The 18,556-nt window shown below is 36.2% G+C and overlaps 3 protein-coding genes across 4 annotated transcripts; 1 reads left to right on the top strand and 2 right to left on the bottom strand.

The window, feature by feature from the left end:
• Positions 1-807: 807 nt before the first annotated feature.
• ESP4 (HEAT repeat-containing protein) lies at positions 808-12,124 on the bottom strand. 2 transcript variants are annotated; one of them, XM_012976718.2, is made up of 27 exons: positions 11,362-12,124; positions 10,789-10,948; positions 10,136-10,228; positions 9,951-10,065; positions 9,616-9,784; positions 9,356-9,530; positions 8,580-8,714; positions 7,966-8,493; positions 7,136-7,822; positions 6,987-7,055; positions 6,125-6,241; positions 5,788-6,033; positions 5,153-5,200; positions 4,925-5,065; positions 3,906-4,061; positions 3,736-3,798; positions 3,529-3,636; positions 3,357-3,440; positions 3,177-3,224; positions 2,564-2,638; positions 2,297-2,392; positions 2,143-2,223; positions 1,987-2,058; positions 1,754-1,798; positions 1,589-1,672; positions 1,333-1,436; positions 808-1,250 (listed from the first exon to the last, which is right to left on the bottom strand). In XM_012976718.2, exons 1-27 carry the CDS (start codon positions 11,577-11,579, stop codon positions 1,103-1,105), a joined length of 4,065 nt encoding a protein of 1,354 aa, XP_012832172.2. In that variant the 5' UTR covers positions 11,580-12,124; the 3' UTR covers positions 808-1,102. The 2 variants fall into 2 exon arrangements, with proteins under 2 accessions (XP_012832172.2, XP_012832173.2); XM_012976719.2 differs by having other exon boundaries at positions 4,934-5,065; positions 11,362-12,092.
• Positions 12,077-13,366, top strand: LOC105953090 (Rhodanese/Cell cycle control phosphatase superfamily protein). The gene is made up of 2 exons (XM_012976717.2): positions 12,077-12,974; positions 13,066-13,366. The coding sequence occupies exons 1-2, from the start codon at positions 12,517-12,519 to the stop codon at positions 13,265-13,267; spliced, it is 660 nt and encodes a 219-aa protein (XP_012832171.1). The 5' UTR covers positions 12,077-12,516; the 3' UTR covers positions 13,268-13,366.
• Positions 13,337-17,968, bottom strand: APD2 (RING/U-box superfamily protein). The gene is made up of 11 exons (XM_012976716.2): positions 17,900-17,968; positions 17,532-17,791; positions 16,742-16,848; positions 16,489-16,611; positions 16,246-16,342; positions 15,581-15,661; positions 15,426-15,508; positions 15,145-15,291; positions 14,606-14,678; positions 14,275-14,521; positions 13,337-13,562 (listed from the first exon to the last, which is right to left on the bottom strand). The coding sequence occupies exons 2-11, from the start codon at positions 17,788-17,790 to the stop codon at positions 13,487-13,489; spliced, it is 1,293 nt and encodes a 430-aa protein (XP_012832170.1). The 5' UTR covers position 17,791; positions 17,900-17,968; the 3' UTR covers positions 13,337-13,486.
• Between the last annotated feature and the right edge of the window lie 588 nt (positions 17,969-18,556).

An 18,556-nucleotide genomic window follows, 5' to 3' on the forward strand; every position in this document is an offset into this window, starting at 1 on the left:
CTTCAAATTGAAACATAATTCACCCACCCACCCACCTACCCCAAACATCAGTCATTTTTTATTGCCCATTTTGCTTCCGTCTCTGCGCTGCTGCTTCTTTTCTTCCCCAATCTGCACCACCCATCAAGACATCATTGAAGATCCCAGCCCAACATCTCAAAACATAGCCTGAAGATTAACGCCACTCATGCCCTCTACCTCTTCCAGCGGCTATTTTTGACAAGTTTTCTTTCTTTCTCGTTTTTTTTTCTTCTTTCTCCACCATCTTACTCAGATCTGTAATTGATTTCTCAAAAACCGGTTTCTAGCCGGTTTCCGGGTTAACGGTTCGACCGGCCAAAAAACCGGATTTTATCATTTAACCCGGTTTTTTGCATTTTTCGGTTTTGTAGTGTTAACCGGACCGGACAAGGCAGCGGTTCGCGGTTGAACCGGTCGAACTGGCCGGTCCGGTCCGGGTTTCAAAACAAACCGTTTTATGATAGAAAGAAAAAAATTGTTGATATGTTTGTAATCACGCTTGAGATGAATATAAATTTCTTCTATAGTAATTGATTCTTGATATCTCTTATCAACTGCAAGTGTTTTGTTCACTTTTCAATAACATTTTGAATATCAAATGAATCTATGACTTGTTTTTATTTACTTACCATTTTATATCGTTTCAAATACTACTAACTTTTATAATTATATAATTAATTATTAGAGCATTAAACAATAATTAAGTAATTAAATACCAACAACTATTTACTTAATATGATATTTTTAAAATGGTACTTTTATTTCAACAACAATTGGAGACATATGAAGATGAAACATCATAATAGTAATTAGATAATTAAAACCAAGGCTCAAATTCGCACAATACAAGGCATCATTCCGATTGAGTATCTATCAGACTATCACAGTTCCGGGGAAACCATATCGATCCCTCATCACCAGTACTGCATTCAGATCTTCCTATTTACATGATCTCACCCCTTGTTCTACCGAATACAAAATTATCAAAATGTAAAAAAAAATTCAGAGAAGAAGTCGAAGGAAATAATAGAAGCTACAAAATTTTCAACACCATTGGGGGAAATATATTTTATTCGTCAAGTCAACTGGCGGTAGATGATTCCTTTGACTTATCGGTGACAGTTTCTTTATCTGTATTATCCGTCTCTGTGGTGGTCTGAGTTTGAGTAGGTTGTGTCTGAGTAGGTGCTTGCACATCTGACACGATACCAAGAACCACTAGTGTAGACCTGGAGAAAGAAATTTGAAATCATTTAACTTTTTAAACACGAAAATAATATCTGCCTAACGACCGGTAATAATTTTTTATACCTTGGAAGCGAAGATCTTATGTGTGGTTGGCTTGCGTGGGCAACTAAAGGAGCCCTCAGAGCTTGTGTTCTATTTAATGCATTTTCAAGCTGTGTTGTAGGTAACTGAAACATTACAACAGAAGTTTCAATTACAATAAACTCTAAAAGTAGAATGTTGAAAAGATCCTACGATAAGATATTTACTAGCGAGATTAAAAGAACATTGGGATTCATAAAATAACATTTAAAAATTGACTGCAATGCGAGAAACGCACCTGAAGCAGAACACCAAAAGACTGTGGCTTTGTCAAAAGAGCACACTTCATGAATCCCACCCACAGCTTCGGATTTTTCCATATCTGCATTTCATACATATCACATAAAGTATTATTTTAACCAGCAGAAGCAAGCATTAGCAAGCTATGGTGATGAAGGAATACCTGCTTGCTTACGAGGCGATTAAGAATCTCCATTATGAATTCCACCTGAAAAAAGATCATCTAGAAATTCAGAAGTTCGTGTAGATAAACCTCCTCCCTAGAGAGGAGATCAAAACAAATAATCATCCAACACAAATAAAACTCTACTACATATATCCATGCCGAGAAAATAATCATCTAAAAATTGAAGGCACTATATCATTCAGTTTTGGGATAGGTCACATATGACTTACCAAGGAAGGAAAAGCACCAATGGCTTGCAATACTGTGCGCATAAAAAGCAAGGGAAGAGGAATTTGCTCAACCTGCACAACTATTCAGTTTTAGTGTAAATGAAGACATTAAACTCGGGATTGGGGTATTACAGGTCAATAAAGGTTTTGTCCTACCAATTGATTCAAGACCTTGGCCAGAACTTGCTGAGTAAATATATGTTGCTGTTCAAAACAAGCATTACAAGCATCTGTCACCTGCTCAAAGATGATTTTTTCAGTGAAAAAGTAAATCCAAAATAATTAAGTAATATAGGAATTATAATTATACCTTTTTCAAGGGAATTCCGTCTCTGTCAGGATCAATCCCATGGATAGCAATTAATGCTTCGGCTGGAGTGAGCACTGGAGTAGAATGGTTCAATCCCTGTGTAATAAGATTGTGAAAAAATGTTGGGTGGCAAAATATGAAATATGAGCATTATGATCAACTTAGTGAATTTTTTTCAGTTTTTCTCTTCTTTTTTTTCCAGTGACTCGTTTATATACATGCCTGACTTCTGCCTGAGATATACATACCCATTCAAGAATAACATACCTGAAGGACACGCGAAAGCACAACTTGAAACTTATCCGATGGTGCATTCACAAGATGTGGGAAAACAAGTAAAACCTGGCAAGCAGAAGAAAGTAGGTTTTAGTGAGGAAGGGTAAATAAAGAGGATCAATGCATATATCGAAAGCAAAAACTAAGAGGTCAAAAACCCCTAGAAGTACCACGTCACTTATAATTTTATGTTATTACTACACAAACAATTTATTGATGGTTTTTAGGTGCTTTTAAAATATATGCACAAAGATGAAAAAAAAGAAGATATTATCCACTGAATCATGTGAGGAAGCGTAGCTCTCTTGAAAGTGTTGTTCTTAAATGAGGTACAGTTAGTCACTCGCAACAACATTCTGATTTGACATGGAGACATCGTTGATTAATACTGCAAAATGAATTCCGGAAACCCAAAGAACTTTTTATTGCAAAAAAAAGAAAGGGAACACTGCATGCCATGGCACAACTCAATCATATAGAAGATTATCAGTAACAGACGATTCATAATCAAAATATAAGAAAAAAAGTGTACCAGTAGCAGTCACATTAAAAATGTCAAATGGGAAAGATAAACAAGAAAAAAATTGATAAGAATGTTTTTTACCTCGTCTTTTGGCAGGAATGGTAAAATTGGAATCAGAATATCTACATCCTGTAAAAAGAGAGGTATAGAAAATTAGAGTTCAGAAAAATTTAGAAAGGGAATAGTTACACCCAAAATGAAAAGAGGATCGCCCATGTATGCAGAGACAGTGAACAGAGAAAAGAAAGGATCCACAGTTACCTTTAGCTTTATATTGTATAACCTCTTAATGGTAGATACCAACTCTGGAGAAGGAACTGTTCCATCTGTCAGTGTTTGCACAACCTATAGTTCATAAGCAACCATGAGTAAGCGGTACGGACAAATACTTCGCCACATACCAAACTTCAGACGAAAATATAGAAAGCAAAACCTGAATTATAAGCTCTTCACTTCCAGCAGGTGGATTGGATACAACATCAAGGAGATCACGGGATGAGCCAATAGTTCGAACAAGTAGTGGGATTTGACGATGAACTGTCTGCACCATGATTAAGTGTGTCAAGAACAGTCTAATAATAGCAAGACTCAAAACATATATACGGATCTTCATTGGCAGTAAGGTTTGATTGAATTAAACCTGCTTTGCCATCTTGGATGTATCTTTATAAACATCAAAGATTTGCCGGAGAAGAGAGTGTTTCTGTTAATCAAACTTGATATCATTAGGTCGGAAAGTGTAACATGGCAACACATATTTAAATTTCAATCCCGGAAAGCAACAGAAATATCACTGACGCTTTATCATACCTTTGTACACAATGCAAAATACAGAGACATGCAACGTTGCACCTCAGCTACCGTAGAAGATGGAATACTTTCAGATGCTGAAAGCTGATGAGTATCAACTGAGATCTCTTTAATTGCAGAACTCGCTGGTTGATTTTCACTTGAAGGATTCTCATCCTAAATAAATGAATTTTGAAAAACAATTAAGAGGTGGTGATTCACAAACCGGAGTATTAAAAAGCATAACGCAGTGAAAATCTAAAATACATTGAATAATAACAACTCAGTATAGAGTACAACACCAAACGTGACTTTCTAAAACCCCATGTGATTGATATAAGCTTCTCCCTTCCCCTTCTGTTTTTCTGTTCTCCTGGGGAAGGAGAGAATTACTTTCAATAGTTAAGAACTAATAATGCTCTTTTTTTTACTTTATTACGCTTTATAATGGTAAAGTAACTTAACTTAAGATATATCCACCTGAAACCACAGATCAGAGATAATTAATGTGACCAGTGGCCGGGCGAGCCACCCTTTAACCGGGGTGGACTCCAGCCTACTCTCGATATGATTTTTAAACTATATTATATCATATTTATTAATTTAGTCCACCCAATTTATATTATTAAGCACACCCCATCATAATTTTTTTGACAAAATAAAATTTTAAAAGAGACAATTGTACTTTGTAAGTAGTTACATGGTTAATTGTACGAAATTGTAGAACTTTAAAGAGTTTAATGTATGCTAGTTTATTAAATGATCTAGCTATCTACTTATTTAGGATCTTTTTTGTTAATATTTTTTTTATTCGGGCCCACCCTGATATGATATCCTGTATCCGTTACTGAATGTGACAGTTGTCCTTTTATTCTTCTTCCGCTATTTGTTTGACACCTATAATTTCAAGTTGGAATACAAGTAGTTTAATTTTTCCCAGATGTAGATTCTTATCCCACATTGCATATTTGGACACTTGAACCAGGTAACCTTGTAAGAGAATTTGATATTGATATGAGATTCACTTTTGGGTCTGTTACCTTCTGTACCTCAGCAAGGGTTCCATCACCCTCCTTTGTCAGTGTAATTTGATCATCACCTACAACTGATAGCAACATTTCTTTGGCAAAGTCTTCAATTTTTTCTGATATGAATGATAAAGGATAAAGCTTATTCGCCACCTAGAATTTCAAAAAAAATATAAGTATGAATTAAAATGTTTTCTTGTGGATAAATGTAATAATGAAATGAAAGTTGTGCATGAATACCAAACGTATTGCCTTCATCCGCACTTCTTCCGAGTGATGAACTGCACTCTATTGAGAAATCAAATACATAGAAGTCAGATAAACCTAAATGGAAGGAAAACTAAACACAACAGAAGACAGAGCGATACGATTAGACTTCAGAATCACAGTCAGTAGATCAATACAAATATTTTAGTTAAAATCAATGAAAAAAGTGGAGGTGAAATTACAATTCACCGACTATGAATCTGAACAGGACAAAATTATTACTATGTCAATTACCATACTCTCACTTATAATGTACACATCAAAAAATAATTAAAAAATCAACCTATAAGACTTTGCAAGCATACAAAACAAGAATAACGTTAACATTTTTCATTCATACATAGTCCCTAAAACTGCAAACTCACATGCCATAAATTTGAAATTTGTTCTAAGGAAGGGTCCCATTCTCGAAGTTTCAAACTCCATTGTTGATATTTAGAAGTTGAAATATCTGTGTGATTATAAAGAGGCAATAGGTAATGATATCCATCTTTTTCTCGTCACATGGTCGACAGCATGAATGTAGAAGGTATACATATATATATATATATAAAGATGTAAAATAGAGACAAGAATACACTAAAAAAATTCAGTATACGGATTGAAACCTTTAGAGCGATTTTGAGACAAGCATCTCGAATTGGAGGTCTTAGCAACATTAGGCTCCACACAGTACTCAGCCCCTGGGTTACTCGATCTCCACCATGCAATTCCTTATCATCATTATCACTGCTACCAGGACAACATAAGGATTCTAACATTGCAAATAAAGATTTTGGCAGATACGGAACTTCACCGAGCAATCTACTCAAAGATTTGTCCGAGGCTGGAAAAGAATCTCTCAGTGTTTCTGCCTGTATTGCCAAAAGAATAAATGGAAAAATGAAAATATATAACAATATATTCAAGAGGAACAAATTGAAGACTAGGAACATGTATGCGCACCACTTGGAGAAGAAAAGTTTCATATACAGATGTAGCAGTTGTTGAGATGAAAAAGTCACGGTCCTCTTCCGCCTCCCCAAATAGCCGGTATAAGACACGCAAGGTTAACTCATGCCCCTGAAGACATACATTAATCAGCCACATTATAAGAAATCGTGAGTATTTAAAAGTTCATCTCACTCAGACATGGATTTGAGGAACAGAACACGCAGAAAGTAAAATGAAGAGGAAGGTTGTACAAAAAGACATGATCAAGAAAATAAATTCTGAAAGGAATACCATTAAGTGCATAAGCCCAGATTATTAACATCTCATTTGACATATATCCAAAACATTGTTTATTTATTTATTTTTAGATAATAAAATAATTCGCTGCAAGGACTTAATTTAGTCGACAAGTCGACCAAATCAAATTAACTAAATTTTCAGTTAGTCCCAGTGATTTTTTTAATTTAGTTTACCAAGTTTTTTGAATAGTAGGCTAAACAAAAATATTAGTCGACTAAACATTTAAGAGAGAAAATATGATTAACAAATAAACTTGGTAGCCTATATCTAATTGCCCCTTAAAAATTAGTCGTACATAAGCTGCAACCGACTCATTCATGTATTTTAAGATCGCTGGAATGTTCAACTCACCTAGAGGCAGTCATATTCATATTTATAATAAAATATTATCCTAAGATACAGTAATAGAAGCATATCTAGCTTATTATTTATGGGTTGATAGTGCCAGATGTTAAGTCAACAAGTTTACCACAAATGATGACAGTTCAACTCAAAAATATAAATTAACAGGAACTGAAACTTCCACCTAGTACACCCAAAAAAGAGAAGAAGAAAAAAAGGTATAACTATTTACCTCATGATTAACATAGTCCGACAATATATGTGCTTTCAGTAACTTCCATGGATCAAGCTCCGACGGAAACTGCATCAGATAAACCCATCATAACAGATTTAGTCTAACATCACTAAAAAAATACTGGCTCACATACGTCAGTGTGTTACCTCCATTCCTGAATGGGCAAGAATAGAAAAGCGGGTTTGAGACCCTCCAGCGACAGTGACATGCTTATATGCCTCAACAATGCGTACGAAAGCTAGTTCTTGTAACTGATCCTTTTGATCATCAGCAAGGTGGATAACTGGGGCAGATATCTTCGGCAGAACCAACTGTGGTAACAACCGAACAGACGTTGCAGTTGAGGAATTCATGTTTGTGTCTGTGCTTGCTGCTTTTGGGCTAAGTTCCTCAGATCTATCTGTAGACAATGATTGAGCTAGTTCTATAGGTGTCCTATCTAATTCTAGGGATGTACTATCTAATTCTAGGGGTGTACTATCTACTTCTAGGGGTGTATTATCTAATTCTAGGGGTGTCCTATCCGGATTAATAAAATCTTCTTCATTGGCATCATCTAAATCAGTCAAACCCTTGGAAGAAACAGCTAGATTTTCAGGCAATCCATCATCCTGAGTGGACAAAGCAAGTCCAGGTATTTCATCTTCCACACTCTTCATATCATTGACTTCAGATGTAATTGCTGTAAAATCAGTCTCCATTGCAGAAGGTATATCATCGGGAGTAACAGACTCACTAATAGACAATGTTGCTTGTTGACTTGCATAATTCAAATCATCATATGCAACATTACTATCAGCCAAAGTTACACGTGGTTCCTCTTCTTCAGTTTGCTGCAATTCGAATAAAATTGCATCAATTAAACCAATGGAAGTGTCAAATTAAAGGTAAAATAAAAGTTGCTATAGTAACAAATAAATTAACAAGTGGATGTTCATGTTTAAATATATTATTAAAATAATAATAAAATACATGCCTCAGGCTCAGTGGATACTGAATGATGAGGGTCTTCTGTTCCAACTGGAGAAGAGTTAGGTTGTGCGAGAATGTCTGTCAGCAGCAAAGACAAATGGTTGATGTGACTTTCACTTGCAACAGTATCAGGATGAGGAACACCTGTATTGCCCAGTGGCTCTTCATTCATTTCAGATTTAGGGATTTTTGGAGGAAGATTCCGTAAATTAGCCATAACTACTTCAGCTAACAAATCAGCTGATATGCTTGAGACGAGAATCTCCAAAGAAGCAGCAGCTTTCTCCCCCTGAGCAGCCAATGCACCAAACATAGCAACAAGCTGCTGCACAGGTCCACTATCTGCATCTGGTCTAGACGGTGTTTGTGCCTCTGTAATTTCTTTTTTTGTTCCCTCTGAGTTGTCAGGAGTTGATCTAGCACGTTTTCCTGACATGTCATCTTCAGTAAACTCTGATGCGTCTAGCTCTACACCTCTTTTCCTACCAACATTATTATGTTCGTTCACAAATGCTATAGAAGGTTTTTCATCCTGTAAGAAGTTTGTGGAGTCATTTGCAAACGTTTATTTTGTTAAATGGATGTCACTGAAAATAATCATCTGAAAGATAGTAGTACCTCATGAACTTGAGCCACGTGCGAATCACCTGTCCACTCTGCTCTCCCATTGTTATCAGATATTTCTAAGGCAGCATGTTCCGTTGGTTTTCCAACTTTAATTTCTTTCAGTGCACCAACTAGACGATCCCGCCACTGGAAAGTAACAAATCCAGATAAACTATAGTGCCAAAATCATTGTGTAAATTCAAATATCTAAGCGATTAAAGGATCAAAAATCATACTGATTATCAGAATAACAAGGAATAAAGATATTTTTCCATCTGAGCGACATGTCTTTACTTTTTGCACTCCAAACTAAGCGAATTTAAGGAATGTATACCCAATTTTAAAGGAAAATTATCAGATCATGTTAAGGTCATGAAACTTCACCCTCCCAACTCACTCAGTTTTCCACTACAACTTCAAAATATTCCGCAAAGGCAATGCCTGAATGGTATTGGATGGGGAGAGCAGTAATAGGTCGAGGGTTCAATTCCCTTTGGGTTTGGTATTGTAAGCCATTTATAAGGCCAATTTTTTTTCTTAAAAAAAACCTTCAAAATGTTGAAAACACAATGAGATCCTGAATCACGCCATATAAATTTTATAATCAGATTATCAAAAAAAAATTAAGTTTGAATAGAGGACTGATGACTACAATTAGCAGGAATGAAAACGCAAAACAGTAATCATGAGGCTGTGATATCATATCATAGAAGCCAAAATGGTTGCGGAGAAAGCACATGGTCTGACCGGAAAAAAGTGAAGGTTGTAAATGATAGAAAACAATATACCGGTGCAGCACCAGGGTGCGTACAATTCAAACAAGACTCAAAAGCATTCTTCAGAGCATGATTCACCCCAGCAAGATGCATGCCTTTGCTAGCAGAGCTTGAAGGATCCAAGCCAAGTAAAACAGGCAGTATACGACCATAAAAGGCTGGCCTCTTCCTTGCTACTTCCGAAAGACTAAAGAAATAGGAAAGCAAACTTATTAGAGAGTGAGGGAGAGGGACTTGGTGCTTTTGTGAGTGTTGATTGAGAAAATATATACCATTTAATTAGTACAATGATCACCAAGTAACTATGTGATTTCAAAGATGGGAATCTCAGCTGATCTAGCAGTAGACCCAAATTTTGGCTTGCTTCAGCAGACAAATCTCTGACATTGAGTATGGGATGCCCACCACGAAGCCATGAGATATTGAATTCCTCAAACTCCCCTGCGGGAATTTAAATAGCTCAAACTTATATATACGCTTACCGAAAGTACCGAATGACGTAAATATCATGTATGTGTGGTTATGCATGTAAGCTTAATCCACGTTATACTCAGGGCCTGCTTTTCAAAGATATAGAATCCCACGGATAATAATGAAACAAATTTACCTTCAGAAATTTGATCAGCAGGTGGTTCCTGAGAGGCATTAGGATCAGGAGTATAAAGTAGCAGAACAGATTCCACGAATTTCAATGCAGGCAACCTTCTCCCTTCACTTCCCACCTTAATGCGTGTTTATTAGTCAAAAAAATGTTCCTCAACAATGCATATTTCATGTTCAAGTGACACTTACTTTAAATGCCATCGAATATATTTCATCTCTAAACTTTAGCACTGATAGCCACGATGATCTCTGTGATTCGTTGAATCCGCTCGAGTACAACCCCTGGTAAGAATTTAAACATTATATAGCCGAATAGAGACCTCCTTGCAGTGACATACAGAAAATTTGGTAAATATTAAATTAAAGAAGGGGGTCAATAAGAAATAGCCAATCCAACTATGGATGAGAAAACAAATTCTTCAATTAACATCACAATGGCTTTCCTCTTTGTGATTTAAAAGAGGGTCGCCACATTCTCAATAACATTTTAACAAATTGGACCCGATTCCTTGATATTCAGTAGAATGCAAGTAAACATATGCAAATAAGAAATTTCCCTAATCAATAAGTGATATAAAAGGTGCAGTAAGAAAAGAGGGAAAATAACAAAGAAAGACATTTCCCGAATCAACAATTAGAAACCTGATTAAAACCATACCGTCAAGAGTTCATTAATAAGCAAGAACCTAAATGAACAAGACGACCTTATCCAGAAGAATTCAAAAATCATATGATTTAATAGGTACTAAGTCTCCATACTATCATACTCCAACAATGTTGATGTCACACCAAAATAAAATTACACAAAATTTTGTTTTAGTTATTTAAAAACCTTAACCAACCTGGATGGTGACTTTAACTAGAGAACTGCGAAATATATCAATCCCGCATGTGATAGCCTGTCGAGCAACAGCTGGGGTATCGTCTTTCAAAACATCAACCAGTGCCGGTATTATTTCAGGTAACAACTCCAAGTGCTTTAAACCAATTTCACCAATCATCCTATATCAATGGAGACCATAATCAAGTTTAAATTAATACCTTTACTACACTTCATCGTTAAAAAAAAAATCACTTCAGTGCGTAAAGAAAGCATCTGAGAACTTGGACATTATTACATAAACCCCCAAAATTAGGTAATATAGATGTAACCGAATAAAATTTCTAACTATGGCCCGCCAAACTGACGCAAATACACACAGAAATTTTGCTACATAATCATCCCTACTCACTCAGCTCATTCAGCATAGTTGCGTAAAGAATTCCCAACTCTATATTTTAATGTCGAACAAGGAAGAAAATGAAGCATTCTTCGTTGTAGTGTTGCCACATCTTACCACACAGTATTCACGCACAGACAATTGACATATTAAACGCGCATTTACATGATCCTTGGGTTGTCAGAAAAAGCTTACCGAGTAACAGATTTTCGGACGGGGCTTAAACGGTCAGATAGGAGGTCAATAATAGGGGAGAGGAACTCCACCAGCAACACAGAATCCACGGCGGCGAGATCATCACCAAGCCGCCGCAACTGGTCGAGCTTCTGACCAATGTCGGTACCTCCGTACTTTATTGAGTTGATTCTGCTCGCGATTTTCTCTCGAGATATCCCCGCCATCATTCCCACCATCGTCTCGGTTGGTTAAAATACACAATAAATCAAAGAAACCCTAAGTTTTCTAGAATGACACTATAGCATCAGAATTGAACAGTAACTAAATAAATAAATTGAAGGGTTTTTTCGAGTTGATAAGTCATAAGAGTGTGGAAATGAAATTCGCTTCGCCGGATTCTCCTCTCCGGCAAGGCGGGATTGTAAATTGAAGTACATTGCGCTCCGATTTTCAGGATTTTACCCCAAAACGATTTCTTCATGAACGGGCCGAATATCCCCGTAGGCTCAATACTTTTTAAATTGGATATAGTTTTGTTTTCAAGATTTATGGGCTCTGGCCCAACGGGTGGGTAATTGTGTAGCAATTAGGGGTGGAAATTGATGAAAATTCCCGATTTTGTCGATTTTTTTCCCCCAATTTTTTCAAACGGAATTGGAATACAAATTGGATTCCAATTTTCTATCAGATTTTAATTTCGAAAAAAATTGTCAAAGATTTTCGACAGTTTTTATTTTCTTTTGTATTATGCTCTTGAAGACCTTTTTTCTTTTTTCTTTTTTTTTTTTTTTTATCTTTTATCTTTTAAGCCTTGAAAAGCTTTCAGTGATATATATTTACAGTTAATTTTGACCAAGTATTTGAAATTTAGTTGTTGCAACTGGTAAATGACATTACATTATTTTAAAAAATTATATATTTATTAATATTGATCTGAAATAAACTTCCTAAAAGTTAGTTAAATAACAATAATCAACTTCACAAAGTTTCCCAAGAGATAAAAGAATTAAAGTAAAACCAAATTTAATTTTCAATTATTTCAAAAATGATATTCCAACTGATGCTTTCCCTTTCACATACGTGGAAAACACCAAAGGCCCATTTCCAGCAGTGAAGAGGGAGCCAAAGATAAGGAGAGAGTGTTGGTTTGAAGGGACAAGGAAAAAAAAGACCATGGCAATTCAACTGAAACACCACCACACATCAACCTTAAACAAACACCTCCAGCCACCATTCTCTGCCGCCCCTCAGCCGCGCTCAGCCTCTCTGAGAGTGCATGCAGTCTTAGGCGGCAGAGCTCAGGAGCTAATAAAATCCGGTGCTGTCACCCCCATACCACCGAAATATGCAGCCTCACAAATCCAGTCACAGGGGTACACATTGCTTGACATCAGGCCAGAGTGGGAGAGAGAGAAGGCACGTGTCTCGGGTTCACTTCACGTGCCACTTTTCATCGAGGATAAGGATATGAGCCCCATCACATTGTTGAAAAAATGGGTTCATTTCGGGTACATTGGTTTGTGGACCGGACAGTATTTCACTATGATAAATCCTGATTTTCTTGAACAAGTGGGGAATGTGGTTCCTGGTAAAGATTCTAAGCTGCTCGTGGCTTGCGGAGAGGGACTAAGGTAATAAAATGCGATTAATTTAAATATGAACAGTTTCTTTTCTGGCAGAAGATAATTGAGATAATTGTTTTACGGTCAAATGTAAATGAAGGTCTTCGATGGCTGTTGCGAAGTTATACAAAGGGGGGTATAAGAAGTTGGGGTGGTTAGCCGGAGGGTTTAATCGATCCACGGAAGATGATTTCGAAAGAGTTGAAGGACCTGAGAAATTGCAGTATGCTGCAATTGGAGGTGCATCGTACTACTTCCTTAAGTTGCTTCTTATATTACAAGCTGTGGGAAAGAAAACTTGATCCCGTGAAAGCAACAAACATTTGTATTTTGGTGTGAAGTTATTCGATACATTGCACATATGACAATGCTTTCAGAATGAATATGTCAATTTTTATTCACATTTTCTTTTTCGTAGAAGTTCGAATTCTACATTATCCAGGTAATAGAGCAACACGTATTTTCAAGTAAATTGAATACCTGGCTGAAATGTTTACCTAAGCATTGGGCTTCTGTGCTGCTCAAACTGTGTATATCCTTTTCACCTTTCTCGTCCTTTGACGGCAAATAGGGCAAACTGCGGAACTCTTCCGTATCCTGCAAAAGCTCGAGTCAGATTATTACACATGATTTAAGTTTTGAACTATTGTTGACTCCCAGACAACTAGTTTTCCATTTGTGAAGGTAAACAGAATTTATCGATCATCGTAGTTTTTTTTCATAACGTATAGACAGCAAATGAAACATAAAATTGCCTGAACAAGATAGTTGACAAGATCAATATCATAGTTTTGTTTACCCACCATATATAAGCTTCGAGAGATTCCAAAAGGTTATTGTAGTTAGTCTACAATCATGCAAAGGGCAAATTTGTATGAACTTACTATCATGAAAAATGCTTGTTCAATGTTAGATGTCTATTTACACGTCACTCGAATCCTAATGAGAGTAGGTTTGTCGAATAGACAATGCAGGTGATATCGAGCAAAATTTGATTTACGATAAACACTCACCCAAATTAGAAGCTACTTCGAACCATTTCCTTTTATTCTATGAAGTTCACGAAGTGAAACTTTTTCCAGACTTCCAGTACCACAATTTATGAGCTAAGGTATCACTTAAATTTTTCATAGCCATTTCTGGTGTGGTATATAGATTTTACAGTATATATAATATATATGCATAAATGGAGCAAGATATACATTTCAAATTCTTTAAACTGACTCTCCAGTCATTTAATACTTAAGAAATTTCAATTGCAACTGTAACAGACGATGTTTGCTAAAACTGGGAGAGATAGAGTTTTTACCTTGTCGCACATTGAAAGCAAGCCACACTGTGTCCGCATGGAAGGAAAAAACAGTCCTTGGGAGCAGTAAAGCAAATTGCACAATGACGATGCCTATGTTCGTCATCATCTGAGATAGAGGCAGAGGAATCCCCATCTTCGTGTGAAAGCAAAGTGTTTCTCTCGGGTTCAATTTCTCCAAGCGGATCTCTTCGTCGAAGATGATTTGAAAAGTAATTCATGAGTAGCAGAAGAGAAGTTATTCCACCTGTAGATAAAACAATTTAATAAAATTACAGATATCTGATATAGTACATGATCTTATTTCTAGTGAGTTCCACAGATAATGTACCTGTGCCAATCAAATATGTAACCCATCGACGTCCATACCAAAGTTCAAAATACCAATCACCGCTGACCATACCCTACAGAATTTAGAGAACGATGAAACAGAATGCTGACTGTTTATCAATACATCTCACCCCAATACCATCTTGGAAATCATAAATGAATGATATGTTTCTGATAAAAGCTTTGGCATGGAATTCTTTCTATTCCACATCTTCACTACCCTCATTAAGTACTTAAGTATTAACTCGATCAAACTGTGAAACACACTACCCAAAGAACTAGTAGTACCTTTCCGGAGCATTGTTAATGAAACAGAAGCTTCACCGTAGGCTAGGACTTGAGCTGCTTTTAATGGTTCATTGGTTATACTTTTGTTTGATGTTTGAAGGGGATCATAGGAATAATTCTCGCTTCCAGTCCCTTATTTTTTGCCTTAACACTTATGGATTATGCTTTTATTGAAGTATTGCAATTTGCACTCATAGCCTCTCAAGTAGACTTTTCGTGGAAAAATAGTACCTCACCAAATAAAGAACTTACAGGCGAGCGGGCAGGAGAAGTAAGAACAGCTGCATTTCCACCCTTAAGAAACAGTTGGAAAGTACAATTGCCTTCTGCAGGGGCACATTTGTAATATGATTCTGTTGTATTGTGAAGGAAGGCCTTTATCGTGGTATTCAAATTCACCTGTTTCACAAATCAAATATGAGAAAATAATGCATACACTATTGAGCCATCAACAATTGTAAAATGATTAGTGATGCACTAAGTCTAGAAGGGATGAGTTGATTTCCAATAGATGGTTAAGCAAAGAAGCTTGCCCCAGCAAATTCAGCATTCAAGTTACCAACTGCAATGTAGTAGGTAGAAGATTCAGACACATCCTTCTGTATTGAGCCATTTCCTGCAAACAACAAACTAAGTGAGCTACAGTAAAGGAAGTAGAAAATAACATTTTCCCGATTTTTCATCTAACCATGAATTAGATTCCATGACATTGAGAAGTGTATACTTGGCTGTGATGGATCCTTAAGCCACTCAGCAAGACCTGCACTCCCTGCAAGCATTTAGACGTCTCAGGTGGCAAACATTGGCCCATGACGAAATCAATTTTAATCTAGCATATGAAATGACAATGATGAGAAAAGATCTCCAATAGTTGGAGTTATCTTGCTTATTCATAGCAATACGAAGCTGGAGCTAAATCATCTTGAATAACGCAAGGAATCTAGCAAGCTCAATTTTACTTCAGAACATATGGCAGTAGCTACTAGCTAGACAGATGCTGCCCTAAATTTCAACAGAAGGCAAGAAACAAGCAGCATGTGACACTGTGAGGACAATTATGTTTCGAGAATCATTACGATGGTTAGAGTAAAACTATATTACATTATCAGAGCAGTTACATAATTTTATGCAGTTATGAATATTATAGATGTAGGCAGCATATAATGTTCAAATCTTGCACGTGTTCATAACTATATAGCGCCACCTATCGATAATCTATCCACAGCCATGGGAATTTTGTCTGCGCCTCCTTAGGACATGCATCCCTTCATTTTCTCTCACAATGCCAAAAAATGTATATACGAAGTGGCGGCGAATTCAAAATGAACTCGAGCATGAGAAACTAAAATTTACCTTTCACAATTACAAGAACAAGAGATAATGAACTTAGGGATCCCACGCTGTAAGATATGTTTATTTCAGATCCTTTGTTCAAATAGTAAAGCCATTCCTGTAATAAGGAAGTCAAAATGGTGAATTACACTAGCATTTACTGCGTCGAAATCAAAACATATAACTACCTATCAAGAAACATAACATGATATTTAAGATCAAGTACTTCAGTGCAAAATCACTGTGATGATTTATGAAACTCGCCTTGTGAGTACCGGCAGGGAGAGTGATCTTATGAGTCTCGGACCATGTCATAGTAACATCGAGAGGTGGACTTTTATGAAATCCATACAGCATTGAGCCTTTGGCGGCATTGAGTGCTACCACCTGGTATAAGCTATGATTAACTTAGAACACAATTTTCAACATTGTTAATGGAAGTGCAGAAGGCACAGAGACCTACAGAAACGACTGGTAGAATTTAAGTAAACTAAGCTTGGTAGCAATGTCACAATACCTTTACAGATTCTACGAGTAAATGGCTGGGATTTATCAAAACTGAGGCACTAGGTCCGAGCCGCAGAGCCTCAGGTGCAAAAATCGAAAATGCCACAACCATAGCTACTGAAATCAGAAATGGCCAAATAGAGCACTAGTTATGCAAAACCATATACACCCCCAATTATGCCATAGTCATGGACAGTATAATTGTGAGGCGTAGAGAGATATAGAAGTTTTATAGTCTCTTTTAGCATCATCCATGAATATTATGGCTGAACCAGTTCTTCTATCTCGATTCAATTTATTTTATATTTTGAAATTTTAGAATTACATCAAAGAGTTTTAACCAAGCTCTGCCTTCTTCTGCTTCTGCATATTCAAATTGCATAAAACTCAGTTCATATGAATACTATTATTTCCCAAACTTTGACATCGATCAAAGTTCACAAAACGATTCAATCTCTACGGTTTCATTTCCTGCTACTACATGGAGGAGTAAACTGGCAATGCTCCAGTTTCCATTGCTCGACTCAAATATCTTAGAATAAAATATTTTAGCATTCAACTTGCAGATGAGTGTTAGAATCACAACCAAATCATAACGGAATTGACTATAGGGATAGCAGAACATTAAATTCGTTCTCACGTGTCTCAAGTATAGTACGACTGTAAAATCAGGAAGAAATTAAAGTGCATTTCACCCCCAAATGGCCGAATGTTGTTCATCTATGTCTTCAATTAACTTCATAATTTAAAAAAATTCCAACAAACCATGAAAAAATGCATAAGAACTTCAACACACATACCGAAAATCGAGAACGCGGTTGAAGATACGAGGCAGGACTTAGCATCGTTTCCGATCACCGACGAGCCCTCGTTATTCACCACGTAACCTTCATTATCCATCCCCGCGAAACGCTCCCGTTCAGAAGAGCTGTGCGGAGACTCCGGCGACCTCTCCGGAAACGGCAACGGCGGAGACTCTTCAGAATTCTCCCACGCCGCCGACGCAGAAGCAGCACCGGAGCTTTCTCCTCCGGCCGGTAACTGCTCCACCTGATCCATTCTATTAAAGGAAACGATGAAAAGTTTGAGAGGGAAAAAATGATAACAGACGAGAAATACGAAAATCTAAATACAGATTGAAGGAATTCAACGAGTTGGTTATTTATACCTCCGGTGAGAATCTGAATTGAAGTAGCCATAAGAGATTTCAGATTTGAATAATGCGTATTTAAATTTCTTTTAGTCATACTCAAAAAGAAAATTAAAAAATAAAAAAAATGTTATTATTTTAATCGGGTGTAGAAAGCTGTTGAATTTTGGGATATGATTAGGCCCAAACTTAATTAGAACGTTAGATACACATATTTGGGCTGTAACGATCCAAAGTTAAAATAGAAAATTGCTACCCCAATTTAATTTTCTATTTTATAACATCAATTATTCTAAAATAATAAATTAGGATTGATTAACTAAATAATTGATTTTTTTTTAATTAATTTAATAACTTCTCAAATTGGTCCACAATTTCTAATGGAAATTAGTTTCTTATCATGTTTTCCATATTCCCTAATTAAGTTATCAAAAGGAATTGTAAATTAATATTGACAAATAAATATAATCTTAAAAACCAAACAATGCATACATATGATAAAGTACATTATGGACTTTGTTTGAAGTGTTAAACTATAACTTTCAAAAGTAATTTACTTAAATTATTGCAATCTTAATTGCCAAATCAAAGATTAAAAATAGATTCACAGTAAATAATCTACACTAATTAATGGAGGAGTTATGTTCATCTTAGGGTAATTTATTTTCCTTTTAC

The sequence above is a fragment of the Erythranthe guttata genome, chromosome 10 (assembly GCF_056151865.1).
Source record: "Erythranthe guttata isolate IM_541 chromosome 10, IM_541, whole genome shotgun sequence".
NCBI lineage: Eukaryota > Viridiplantae > Streptophyta > Magnoliopsida > Lamiales > Phrymaceae > Erythranthe > Erythranthe guttata.

Excerpts from the sequence above, each read along its gene's own strand:
- LOC105953090 (XM_012976717.2), top strand. The coding sequence starts at position 12,517 with ATGGCAATTCAACTGAAACACCACCACACATCAACCTTAAACAAACAC. Across the intron at positions 12,975-13,065 it reads GCTTGCGGAGAGGGACTAAG|GTCTTCGATGGCTGTTGCGA; the intron begins GTAATAAAATGC and ends ATGTAAATGAAG.
- ESP4 (XM_012976718.2), bottom strand. The coding sequence starts at position 11,579 with ATGGTGGGAATGATGGCGGGGATATCTCGAGAGAAAATCGCGAGCAGA. Across the intron at positions 6,242-6,986 it reads CGGACTATGTTAATCATGAG|GGGCATGAGTTAACCTTGCG; the intron begins GTAAATAGTTAT and ends GTATGTCTTCAG. Across the intron at positions 5,066-5,152 it reads GGATGAAGGCAATACGTTTG|GTGGCGAATAAGCTTTATCC; the intron begins GTATTCATGCAC and ends TTGAAATTCTAG.
- APD2 (XM_012976716.2), bottom strand. The coding sequence starts at position 17,790 with ATGGATCAGGTGGAGCAGTTACCGGCCGGAGGAGAAAGCTCCGGTGCT. Across the intron at positions 16,612-16,741 it reads TACTCGTAGAATCTGTAAAG|GTGGTAGCACTCAATGCCGC; the intron begins GTATTGTGACAT and ends AGCTTATACCAG. Across the intron at positions 14,679-15,144 it reads CTTCTCCTGCCCGCTCGCCT|GGTATGGTCAGCGGTGATTG; the intron begins GTAAGTTCTTTA and ends TAAATTCTGTAG.